Source organism: Typopeltis vanoorti, chromosome 6, assembly GCF_054136105.1.
Source record: "Typopeltis vanoorti isolate ZY-2024b chromosome 6, IOZ_Tvanoo_1.0, whole genome shotgun sequence".
NCBI classification, from domain to species: Eukaryota; Metazoa; Arthropoda; class Arachnida; order Uropygi; family Thelyphonidae; genus Typopeltis; species Typopeltis vanoorti.
In genome coordinates this window covers 107622606-107635551 of record NC_143554.1, presented here as the reverse complement: position 1 = coordinate 107635551, position 12946 = coordinate 107622606, and the positions used below count along the sequence as shown (strand labels likewise).

The 12946-nt window shown below is 33.3% G+C and overlaps 1 protein-coding gene across 2 annotated transcripts in view; it reads right to left on the bottom strand.

The window, feature by feature from the left end:
• Positions 1 to 12946, bottom strand: part of waw (Translation factor waclaw) — a 192376-nt gene that overhangs the window by 2098 nt on the left and 177332 nt on the right. For both annotated transcript variants that reach the window (XM_090393583.1, XM_090393584.1), the window contains exons 15-16: positions 11889 to 11934; positions 3536 to 3748 (exon numbers count right to left, since the gene is read on the bottom strand). In XM_090393583.1, coding sequence (XP_090249709.1) covers positions 3536 to 3748; positions 11889 to 11934 — 259 coding nt within the window. The remainder of the gene's footprint in view (positions 1 to 3535; positions 3749 to 11888; positions 11935 to 12946) is intronic.

The window sequence follows — 12946 nt, the reverse complement described above, 5'->3', positions numbered from 1 at the left end:
AATGAGTCATGAACTCCCTGGAGATGTCATATAATAATTATAATGGATTGTTAACAGCCACTTAAAAAATTTCAAATTAAAATATCCCAGAAGCTAATATCTCTATGTGTAAGCAACAGATGTATTCTCTAAAAATAGCATGAGTGAAATCTCAAATTAGAGAATTGGCAAAAGTGTATTAAAAATAATGTAAAAACATTAAAAAACAAATTACAGAAGTGTAATCATGTATATGAAAGATACTTTCCATTATTAACTTCACTTGGCAAGGAAAAATGGATCAGATTTAAGAAAATCTTGCATAATTTAATGTTTGAATGTACTCTGAGAAGTAATAAATCTGGAGCTTGTTGTTTGGTTGGAGGGGTAATTAAACCACCTTACCGGCCATTATGGATCAAATATGCATCCTCATATGCTTCGTATCCATCATATATTTCAATGTAATGTCAATGGTATTACTTCGCATCCATGGTAACTTGGACATATATATACATCCTGGCCAGTAGCGTGGTTAAGTTCTTAGGAAAATACATCATAAGAAAAAAAGCTTCAAAAAAATTTGATATATCAGTAGCTACATATGACAGACATAAGCTACCATTAACTGGTTGGCTGTGTGCACAGCATACTCCATTTAATTACCAACAAGCTGTGAGTTCAAATCCTGCAATGGATGTGGATGTTTGTGAATTTCTTTAGGTAACAGATGAATTTTACTGCCTGGCATGAAACCATCCCTTATTTTAGATGTCAAGTGGCTTGAACAGCTTGTTGCAGTAGCAGTACCTCTATTTATTTACATTCTCTTACAGTATCTCTGACTTTACACTTCTATTCTTTTGTCTAGTTCTCCCTCATCACCAGAAAGCTAATATCTATCTGGAATGGGAATGCACATCCTATTAAAGTGGTTGCTCATCAGTTCAACTACTTCTAGTGCATCCAACACTTCAAATACCATTCATATTCCCCAAAGTTATTCTTCCTAGCCACACTGCAAAAAATTTCTCTCAGAATTCCCTTGGTCTGTTCAACAAACTTTATGAAATCAGAGTATGAAAAGTTCTCATAATCTAATTTCACCACAAGGGAACAGGCATGGTAATTGAGGCAGAAAGCCACAGCCTGCTTTTTATACCATTCCAGGGCTTGTCATCACCTTTTTGCAAATACTGGATCCACAACATTTTCTTCTTATGCAGCTCTTGCTTTAAAAGCATTATTCATCCATTTAGTTTCCATGTAATTTATTCTTCCAATGTTGGGGATACAGTTAAAATTAAATAGTCTGAGTTGATTCCACAACTAAATTTCTTATTCCACTGTTGCAGTCATTTTTCTTGTTGACAAAATTAATCCTGCCATTCTTAAGGTCATCCCTATTTCGCAAACTACAACAATCTCTCCATGCACCTAGCTCCATTCTTTTGTTCTTTTTTTTTGCCTCATTCAACAAACTCTTTTGTATCCTTTCTTATACCTGTTTGTTTACAGTCTTGATGATGTCTTTGCACCTTAAAAATAAGTTTTTGTTGCTCATTCTTCAAACACTCCTAATCATGGAGATAAACTAAAAATATTTTAATGTTTTCCTTAAATTAAGTCATGTAGTTTACAATATTCTTATCATTTTATCTTAACTACAGTAGTATCTCGCTAATCCAAACCTCCTTAGTCCGAACCCTCCAGTAATCCGAACTGTGCTTTGAAAGAAAAAAAAAGTTTTATTTATTACGTATTATTTTGTGTGCTGTTATTTTTATTTAATAAGTATTATTTTGACTATTATTATTTATTTCTTATTATTATAATACACTATAACTACGGTGATACACAAAAAGAGGAAATTCAAAACGTGCATAATTTGGTTAAAAATATAAATCCAAATGTTGAAATTTCACAAACAGATATTGTGGAGTGGATTACAGGTAGAACCCAAAAGCGAATTTGAAATCAAATCAGATGCTGAAATTATAAATATGACGCTACAGAATGAATTACAAGATGCCGATGACGATAAAGAACTCGAAGAAAAAAAAAGTAAAACATCAAGAGGCAGTTGACAGTTTTAATATGCGTATAGAATGGGCTAAGCAGAATGATACGCTATTCCACAAAATTTTATTGCTAATGCAGCTCCGAGATTTATATTTTTATTGCATTTGAAAAGTTTAGCCTCCGAGAAGCTAAAGAAAATCAGTGACTTTTTTACAAAGAAATAAAAAACTTTTTTTTGTGTTGTGTACAAGGAAGTGATATGTTTTACCCCAATTAAGTTATGTACTGAACTATGCAATTTTCAATCATCAACAATACAGGTATATACCAACTAAATTTTTTACTAAAATAAACTTGTGTACTGAATTATTTTTTAAGTTTTACATTACAGTATAGCAGCTTTTTTTTCTATCAGATACTTTATTTATTTACAGAATTAAGTTGATGTACCATTAGAATCTCATTATTTTTGTCTTAAACGCTAGTTATTGTTGTCTCTTTGGGGGGAAATTCGCTAATCCGAACGAACACGGTTTTTATTAGTTCGGATTAGTGAGATACCACTGTATATATACAGTATGATAATGCACAAAATATCCAGAGACAACTAATAATAATCACTAGTTGCTAATGCTCACCAGAGATGACTAGTTTGTAATATGAACTGAAAATCATGGCTGGTTTTTGTGTGAATTCTTACTGTATTGTAGTAAAAATAAATAAATCATCAAGTTATTTTATATCAAAACTTCAGGCCAAAAACATGTTTTGAAAATCAAGAAGACAAGGAGGGAGGGAATTTAAGTTTATTTCATAAAAAGTTTTATTATTCATTAACATAGTAATACATCAAATTGCATGGACCATGTCCAAGAAGAATTTTGTTCAGTTTCACATGACAAATATCAATGTTTTGATAGAACAACAAAACATTAATTTCTGATAGAAATTAATGTTTATATGTTGTAAAGGCTTGATATAAACATATATGTGTTATAGTTAAGCCAAGAGAAACAAGGCTTTTTAGTTTCCTGAAAAAAATCTTCAGATTATGAATAATTTGAAAGAAATCTTGTTTTCTAAAGCAGTTCTGCATCAATCTATCTTCATCTCAATTTTCTGCTGGATACCATTTTCCCATTACTTGTGCTACAAATATCTGTTTTGCTAATCTCTCATCTTCTAATCTATTTAAGTGACCATAGCACTTTACATTAGTTCCACTTATACATCCCTGAATATTAATTATGTCAAATTCTTCTCTTTCACAAATGAGTATCATGTGAAATCCATATATCACATCCACATATGTATGTGTTGAGTTGGGTTGTTTAGAATGTCTTTTCTTCATTTTTATAACTTCTACTTTACTGTTAGAAAGAAGAAAAAAAAATGCTTAGTCCACTAAAATTGTCTGCCATAATTTGTAGCAGTTACTATTTTTTGAGAAAAATATTTTTTCTGCTACAGTGAGAAAGATGAAATCAAACTGAATATTTAAAAATTTACATTAGACTTTGTCAAAAAAACTTACACATTTGGCAACTACATCCTTTCTCAATGCTTTAATATCTTCACGTGCTATAATCTTCCCTCCAATACGAGCCTGTATAGGTATTCTAAACATCTGCTGTGGAATCACCTCCTTCAGTTTTAGACATAAAGTCCTTCCCACATGACGAGCACATGAAGAATGAACAATTGTTGTCAGTTCTTCAACTAACTGACTATTCAATAAAATTTCCATCTGCAAATAAAATAATATTTACCTTTACATTCTTTTGCAAGGGAAAGAACATAAAGATGAAAGCACCATTAAGAGAGAGAGAGATGTATTTAGATATATCATATATATGATTGCTGTTAAGTAACTGACTGATTGATGGGCTAGAAAACTGTCACTGCAGTTAATATAAAAAACAAACCTTCCTTAGTCTGCTTAGAGTACTAATGTACCATAGCTTTACAACCTTCCATTGGTGTGAGGCACATAAAAAAACAGAGGGTGAGAATGAAATTTTGTATGGAGGAGTAGCTGAAAGCAATAGGAACACAACCCTTAATGTATTCATATATTTAGTATGAAAAAAAAAAAAAAATTAACAAATGTTAGAAAACTGATTCAAAGTCATCAACCATTCTTAAAATTAGTCTCTTATCTGTCAGAAAACCAATATTGTCAGATCTTCCTTCTAATAGACTTATTCCTAACTTAATTTAATGGTATGAACAGCAGCAAATGAACTATTTTATAAAAAAGATGTTTATTAAATGGTGTATATTTTGTTGGCTTTTGAACCAGAATTTTTCAGAGCACAAAGCAGCATGTTATAGCTTACATGCCACAATGAGTAAGTGAAACAATTAAAATTGTAACAGACAAAAGAGATCTTAAGTCCTAATTTGGCACCTTCTAAATGTAGTAAAAAAGGAAGTATTACAGCTATGTGGGAGTTGATCTTAAGATAGCAGTCTTTTATTTCACTTACTCATTGTAGTGTGTAAACCTCCTGTTCTGGGAAGTCTAAACGTGGAATTCTCAGTCAAGAAAATGTTTATGTGGAACTACAAAGCTGGTGATTATGACCAACTCAGGAGGCAGCTAAGAGCAGAACCATTGCATAAAAAGCTATAAAGGAAGAATGCTAGTAGTGCATGTGAAATGTTCAAGGACTTTTGAAAGTAGTATCAGACTTGCATTCAAAATCACAAGGATAAACCAACTGGAAATTAAATGGATGAGTAGCATCATAAAGCAGAGACAAAAAGAGAATATAAAGAAAAGGGTGTTTACAGTGTGGCCACAAGCAATATAAAGCACAGAACAGGAAAAGTGATTTGCACGGTAAGAAAGGAGGAAATTAGCTAAGCAAGGAAATCCTATTTTTTTCACTATGCAGGAAGCAAAAGGAAGAATGCTTATGGAAGGATAAGTTTAATCAGTGCTGATGGTTGGAAAGTGACAGAAGAAAAAGGTAGGTCTTGCTTTAGTAATTTACTCATATTTTATAACAGAGTGACCATAGAACCTGATAAGCGGAAATGGCCACCATGATACTGCTCGACTTTTCAAAGGCATTTGCTAGAATACTGCATGGAAAACTATTACATAAGCTGAAACAAATGGGGATGGATATGAAGCTGGTGGCATGGATAAGGATATGACCAACAGACAGACACCAGAGAGTAGTACATGGTGGAGTGAAATCTAGGAGAATGAAGATGATTAGTGTGCCTCAAGGCTTTGTACTATAACCACTACTGTTTAATTTGTATATTAACAATATGAGAAAGTGGGGTATTCATTTACATGTTGATGATACAAAACTGGAGAGGACAATATTTGATAAAGGTGATGCAGACATCCTGCAAGATGATTTAAATAAACTGGCAGTATGGGCAAAGGATAATGGTCATCAATTTAATGTTGCAAAATGTCAAGTTTTGCACTTTGTGATGAAAAGATTACATACCATGTTGTTATGATAATGGTACTAAACTTCAGGAAACTGATAAGGCTATAGTTTCAGGGATGACAGTGGACAGAGAGTTGAAGTTCAGAGTTCATATTGCAAAAGTTGGCAGAATAACTCAAAGGATTACTTGGATATTGAAGAACACACTGTTGAAGAATATACATTGTAAAGTTTAGTTGACAAGTAGAGACAAGGGGGTCTTATTATACCTATTTATAAGGAATATATGATAAGGCTGCATTTTGACTAATGTGAACAGATTTAGTCACCTGGGCTTCTTGGATATAAGGAAATGGTGGAGAAGATTCAGAACAAGTGACTAAGCTGGTGACAGGTCTATGGAATGCTCCCTATGGGGATAGATTTAAGGTGTGCTGGTTGTGAAGTTTAAGTGACAGGATGAAAAGAGGAGACATAATAAGTTGTTAAATAGATTCTGTAAGATTGACACAAAAGAAATTTTTCAATGCATAATGAGTAGAGAGAGAACTAGAGATCATCCCAGGAAGTTATGTAAGAGTGTGGTTAGTAAAGGGGTGCAGACTAGATGTTTTGCTTAGACAGTGGTAAATAAGTTTAAGAAATATTATGTGTATTGTGTAAATAATGGTTAGTATGAGTGTCCTGTGATGAGTCTTCTGACTATGAAGATACCTGTATAATAATAATAGGGAGTAAAGTGAACTGATGAAAGATTGGCTATTAATCAACTAATCTTGATAAGAAGAAAATAATTTGCTCTGTTTTGTATGAAGTCAAGGATTTTTAGAAAAATGTCAGAAAAAACAAAACAGATCTCCCTCTTCCTTAAAACAAAATAATATTATAAAACTTGTCAAAAGATGCCATCCTAGTTGTTGAAACACCATCCAGATCTACTAGGCAATAGATGACATTTATTGCCCGATGAAACACCACCACCACCACCAGATACTATTTTTGGTTCCAATAGCAGGAGTACTGTCTCCTGTACAGCCTTTAGTACACTAAACATACCACTGAGATCCACAACGTTCAACAGGACTGAACCCAATAGTCATGCATTTAGCAAGCTTTCCAATCAACAGGTGCATAATCCTGCTGCTTTCTACACTGCAGTTTTTGCAATGTAGTGGTTTTTTTTTTGAGGGGGGGGGGACACTGGCAAGGCCATGTTATGGTGATATGAAGACTGGATGTTCACTTCATTACGTGTTCCTTTGCTCTTTTTATCTTTATCTCTTTTACTAACATGACTGCAAACTCAAGATATAGTGTCACTGCAGTTAATATAAAAAACAAACCTTCCTTAATAAATCTCTTTCATATCCACTTCATCAACATTTGTGGCATAAAATATCAGCTTAAATTATGTGTACCATCACCTAGAGACATCCAAACCTTATCTCCTTTTCGACTTAACCCCAAATTGCATAAAATTCAGTCCATCTTAACTGCCCAAACTAAGCTCTGCATGATTCCAGCAAAAGTATGCTACTTGTACTTTTGTGAAGTCAGATATTTTCCTTGCCAGGATGCCCAATCTTAAATATCCTCTTTGACCTTTTATTATTATTATTATTCCAAGACCATGGAGTCAACGACTCATTTAGGAAGTCCTTTTGTTATACACACAGCTTATTGTACCATGCCTTAAACACACTTAAATTCTCTGCAGACACCACCCTCTCAGGCAAGGCATTCCAATCATTCACAACTCTGCATACAAAAAAAAAAAACCTGCTTCTCACTACCCTGCAGTTTTTGCAATAACTGTCCTTATACAGCTTCCAGGGATGATCTCTGGTTCTCCAGCTCCCACCGTTTTCTGTAAAACCTCTTCAACAATGATCCTATAACAACCCCTTACTAATGTGTAGATCTCTATCTTATCACCCTTCTTCCTTTTATCCACTAGACTCTGTAAATTACATCTTCTCAACCTTTTCTCATATTTGACATTCTAGAGATCAGAAACTATCTTAGTCACCTCTGGACTCTTTCCAACATCTCTTCGTCCTTTTGAAAATCAAGTGACCAAATCTGTGCACAGTAGTCCATGTGTGGCCTAAGCAGAACCTTATACAATTAAACAAGAATCTTATTTCTACAAGTTGGTGTCCTCTGCATCATTCCCAGAATTCATTGTGTTGTCCTCATAATTTTGGCAAGGTGTCCTCTAAATTTTAGATCCTTATCCACTATCACCCCAAGATCTCCTATTTCCTCCACCTGCAACAGTATAACCCCACCAAGCGTAAATTCTACAACCCATCTTTTGGTGGCTTAATATTTCCTTGTCTCATTATGCATCATTCATCTACTGTCTTTACCACTTCCCCAATTCTGAAAATTATTTTGACACCTCTAACTTCTTATCCCAGATGCTTGATTCCTGCAATCCAGCAACCCCCCCCACCCCCTCCAAAAGTGAAATTATCTGTTTTTTTCATGATTTTAATGTCAACAACTCCTATTTTCCAATTCTAATGACTAAGCTGAAGAGAAAGTGAAGTATTTGCTATCAGAAATGACTAGAATACCTAACAACCTTCTCAACTTGCCCAACACTATGGACTTTTACTTAACCAGTTCTCCTTCCATGTAAACTGAAATAACCCAGATCATCATCTCATACAAGGTTCATCTCTAGTGGAATGCATCCCCCCCCTCAGCAATTCACAACCTTATATCCTTTGGTGCTACAACGATAATAAATGGAAACATCTCCAAGATTTCTATGTCTCCTTTCACTGATCAGAGTACTCTTTCCATTTTCTGAATCCAGATACCCGTTGTGATCATGTTATAAAAAATATGCTGGAATGATAATCAAAGAGAGATACTTTTTTGCTTGAGAACTAAAGATTGCTGGAAAAGGAAAAAAAAAAACTGTGAGAGTTATACGTGAATTTTTCTATTGAGTGTGTCAGGAAAGAAAAGACTAAGAAAAACAGGATGGAAAATTTGAGAATTAAATGGCTTTAGGTTAAATAGATGTTGCCAAGATTAATTTTTACATTCCCTTGCAACAAATAATTGGGAAACTATGCAAATATTATAAGAACTTCTATTTAAGATTTGTTAAAATTGCAGGAAATCACCATAGGAAGCCTAAGATATAGCTGGATTGATGCAGTCAGGGAGGCTTTAAAAGAATAAATGTAACAGCTGATCCATTCAAACCTAACCTATCATAGACCAGTTTGGAAGAAAGCTGAATATTATGTTGAACTTATCTGTACATCCTTTGAAGGCAAGGGAATATTAAGGATGACTCCAATAAGGGCTAAAATATGTCAGCATTGCAGAATGGATTTAGTCAAATCTTCTTGTAGAAAAATGAGTACAGAGTCTAAGTATAATAAAACAATAACCTTAGAGTCACTAAGTTTGATAGATAATCCTAGTTATCAACAACATACTGTTTTGATAACAGCTGACAGTTTAAAGACCTCAACTTTTATATATATTGGAGTTCATATTTACTCTGTTAATAATGTTATGAACATTAATATGGTTTGAATGACTATAACACCAAGATTAAAAAGAATAAGGTTTAATCGTGAGACACTACTAGTTTCGTTGAGAAAATCAACTTCTTCAGGTGTCCAATACAAAGAATTATATAAAAATTAACAGAAACATTGTAAAATAACAACAACAGATCTAATGTAAAAAACTGAAGTACAGTTTACAAAAGAATATGTGCTGAAATTCCAATTGAAGTAAGCTACATGCGTGAGCTATCGCGAGTGCGCCAATAACAAAGACTTCAAAATCAAAATCTTTGATTTTGAAGTCTTTGTTATTGGCTTCTCAAGAGCAAATTATCCAAGAAATCTTCTCAAGAGCAAATTATCCAAGAAATTCTTTTCCTTACTTTCTCACTGTGTAAATTCAGGATACTTCAAATTGGAGGACAAGATCTTTAAACAGAACTCAAGATTAGCTATGGGTAGTCCGTTCTCACTGGTACTTGCTAATATATTTCTTGAAGACTTCGAAGAAAAGGCGATTAATTCCTCAACACGTAAATCCAAAATCTGGTACTGTTTTATAGATGATATTTTCCTCATTTGGGAACACGGTTTAAGCAACCTCAATATTTTTCTAGATCATCTTAATAATTTGCATCAGAAAATTAAATTCACCTATGAATTAGAATCCAACAACTGTCTTGCTTTTTTGGACTTAAAACTTACAAGATGCTCTGAAAACATCAAAATCTCAATTTTTAGAAAGCCCCCCCCCCCCCACACACACACACAGACAGACACCTTCCTGCTTCCTCCCATCACTACCCTCCGCAGAAATTTGGTATCATTTCAACACTGGCACATTGAGCCAGATCTTTATTAACAGACGAAACGGAGATTAAAAATGAGCTTAATTTACTAAAAAGGATCTTTCTTAATAATGGCTTCACTCTTAAGAATATTGAAAAATTTATCTCTCACTGTCGTTTACCTGCTATTGAAGATTCTTCTTCCCCAAGAGTACATATATCTTTGCCATACATCAGCTCCCTCTCTACCAAACTGGCAAAAATTCTTAAGAAGTTCAACATTAAAACTTATTTCACTATGTTGCCTAAACTTCGCTCCATACTTAGTAGACCTAAAGTAAAACATCTCCCTATTCAGTATCCAGGAGTTTACAAGATCATTTGTGAATGTGGCAAACTGTATTACGGTCAGACTACTAAATCTGTACTTTTATGTATTGAAGAACACAAAAAAGACATTTCCTACAATAGGATCCAAGCCAGCGCTCTCTCAAGCTACGTCCTTTTCTCTATAAACTCCGACGAAGGCCGCCAACATCTCATAGACTGGTCTCAAACGTCCAATATACATATTTGTTATGATGAACTCGAGAGAAGGATACTTGAATCTAAAGAAATATCACTCAATTCAACCCATATGAATAACAGCCTCAGCTACAATTTATCTGATGCACACATCTCTATTGTCCAATATTGGCGCACTCGTGATAGCTCATGCACGTAGCTTACTTCAATTGGAATTTCAGCATGTATTCTTTTTTAAACTGTACTTCAGTTTTTTACATTAGATCTGTTGTTGTAATTTTACAATGTTTCTGTTATTTTTTATATAATTCTTTGTATTGAACACCTGAAGAAATCGATTTTCTCAACGACACTATTAGTATCTCACGATTAAATCCTATTCTTTTTAATCTCGGTGATATAGTCATTCAAACCATATTAATATTCATATATATATATATTCATATATATATATATATGTATGTATGCACTCCTCAGCTTCTACTCAGTTGTAATGATACATTTTAAAAAATAAATATTTAATGACTTAAACCGAGATAAAATATGAAGTTTTAATGAAAATGATACAACTAGTTTCAGCCTTTTACAGCCTTCTTCAGGTATCCACTAAAGGTAGAACACAATAATAAAAATTGAAGTTACAAAAAACTGAGAATTACAGGCAAAAAATGCAATACATAATTGACACAAAAACGTTGCATTTTTCAAGTTGTTCTATCTAACGCACTATTGTTTGTTGCATGCGAGCTTGCAAGTTCTCGTGAATGCCAGTATTGAACAACTGCAGCATGGCTATCAGGGATGTTGTAACTCAAATTGTTGTTCAAATGTTCAGGATTAAGGAGGATTTCCCTGGACTCTACAATTTTCCTTTCAAACTCATCACTGCAGCGAAAAATGTTTTCGGATTTACCCCAGCAAACTGAGTGACTCTGTAGATCATCATGAGGATTGTTTGAGAAAAGAACATGACTGGATAGGGCAGATGCATGTGATCTTTTATAGGAGATGTCTCTCTTATGCTCCTCTATAAGAAATTCAACAGATTTGTTAGTCTGTCCAAAATAAGGAATATTACAATCGCACCACAACTTGTAAACACCTGGATATTTCAGGTTGTGATGAATAGGCTTCAGATGGCTTATAAGAGAACGGACTTTAGGGGGTGTAGTGAAAAACGTCCTGATGTTGTATTTTTTAAGGACTTTAGCCAATTTATTGGAAACTGAACTAATATAAGGTATTGAGATGCTACCTTTAAAATCAGTAGTTTCCGTAGTACACTGCCTAGGAGAATCCAGAAGAAATTTCTTAATCGTTTTTTTCAGAATATCCATTTTGTTTAAAGATAAGAGAAAGGTGATTAATTTCTTTTTTGAGCTCATCTGGTTCATTTAAAAGAGAGCCTGTGTCCTAAGGTAGAAATGGTTCCGAGCTTTTGTGGTGGAAAGTGATGAGATTTTTTTATTTCTACTATATATATATATATATATATATATATATATATATATAGTAGAAATAAAATTAAAACTAAGTATAAGAAAAAAAATTAAAAGTAATAAGTAAAAATTTACTTAACTATTCCATATGACACTTCTTTCCCTATTCTTAATACTTACTCTAACTAGATTGCTCACTTCATATCCAATATCTTCATAATCAAAACTATAGAAAGAGAAAAACAGCTTTGAATAAAAATATTAATTCTATAGTTTCTGTAAAAACTTTCTTTAGCTTACAATACCAAATGAGAGAACAATACTGAACTATAATTAGCAATTACAGAGTAATAGTGCAATACAAAAGAGGTCATACAATATATATGTTTGAAGAGAGGAGAAAGAAATTATGCAAATTTCATTTATGAATTAAAATTATCATTAATAATGGTCTCTATGCATTATTAATGTAATTTTATCTGTAACAATGTAAGTCTTGAATAATGAAGTCATAATTAATAGGTTGAACTATGGCAAAGCAATGGAGTGAAAAATTTTTGCAGATTCTTTCTCTACCATGTCTACTGTACTACTTAGACACTTGGCTCAATCCCACCCATGACATAATGTTTGAAAAGTATTTCCTGATGGTTTGAAAATTTCAGAGGATTGTCTTTATTTTCTCAAAAGTAGTGAAGATCATCTGCACTAACCAGTATGGGACCACTTACCACAGGCCTGAAGTGAAGGGGCAAAAATCATGTTCAGACTCTCAAGCAGATTCATGGTTTTTTCAACATAATGCTATCCATATTTTCCATCTATACTACAGGAATTCACCCTCTGGTAGATAAAACTATTATTCAAACAAGTAATGCAAAATATTTAACTCTTTAATATAATTGGTCTCAAAGTCTGTTTCCAGAGACAATCTTGGCAACAATCATACAACAGTATATAAGGTAATTAAAGAATTCAGTCCTCGAATATGGGAATAATTAATTTTTATGCATGTAGTTTCCTGTTCCAATTTCAAGTCAATGGTAGGTAAAAAGTTTTAGCAAAAAATGTTACATGGGAAAAGATGGATTCCAGCTTTAACACTGCATAACATGGATTAAGCTTAAAAATATTCATGCCAGATTGTTTACTATGTGAATGAATATATAAAATCAAATTATGCATTACTCTGTTAATATAATTATTCAACTCTTACCACAAGAAACTCAGGAATAAGG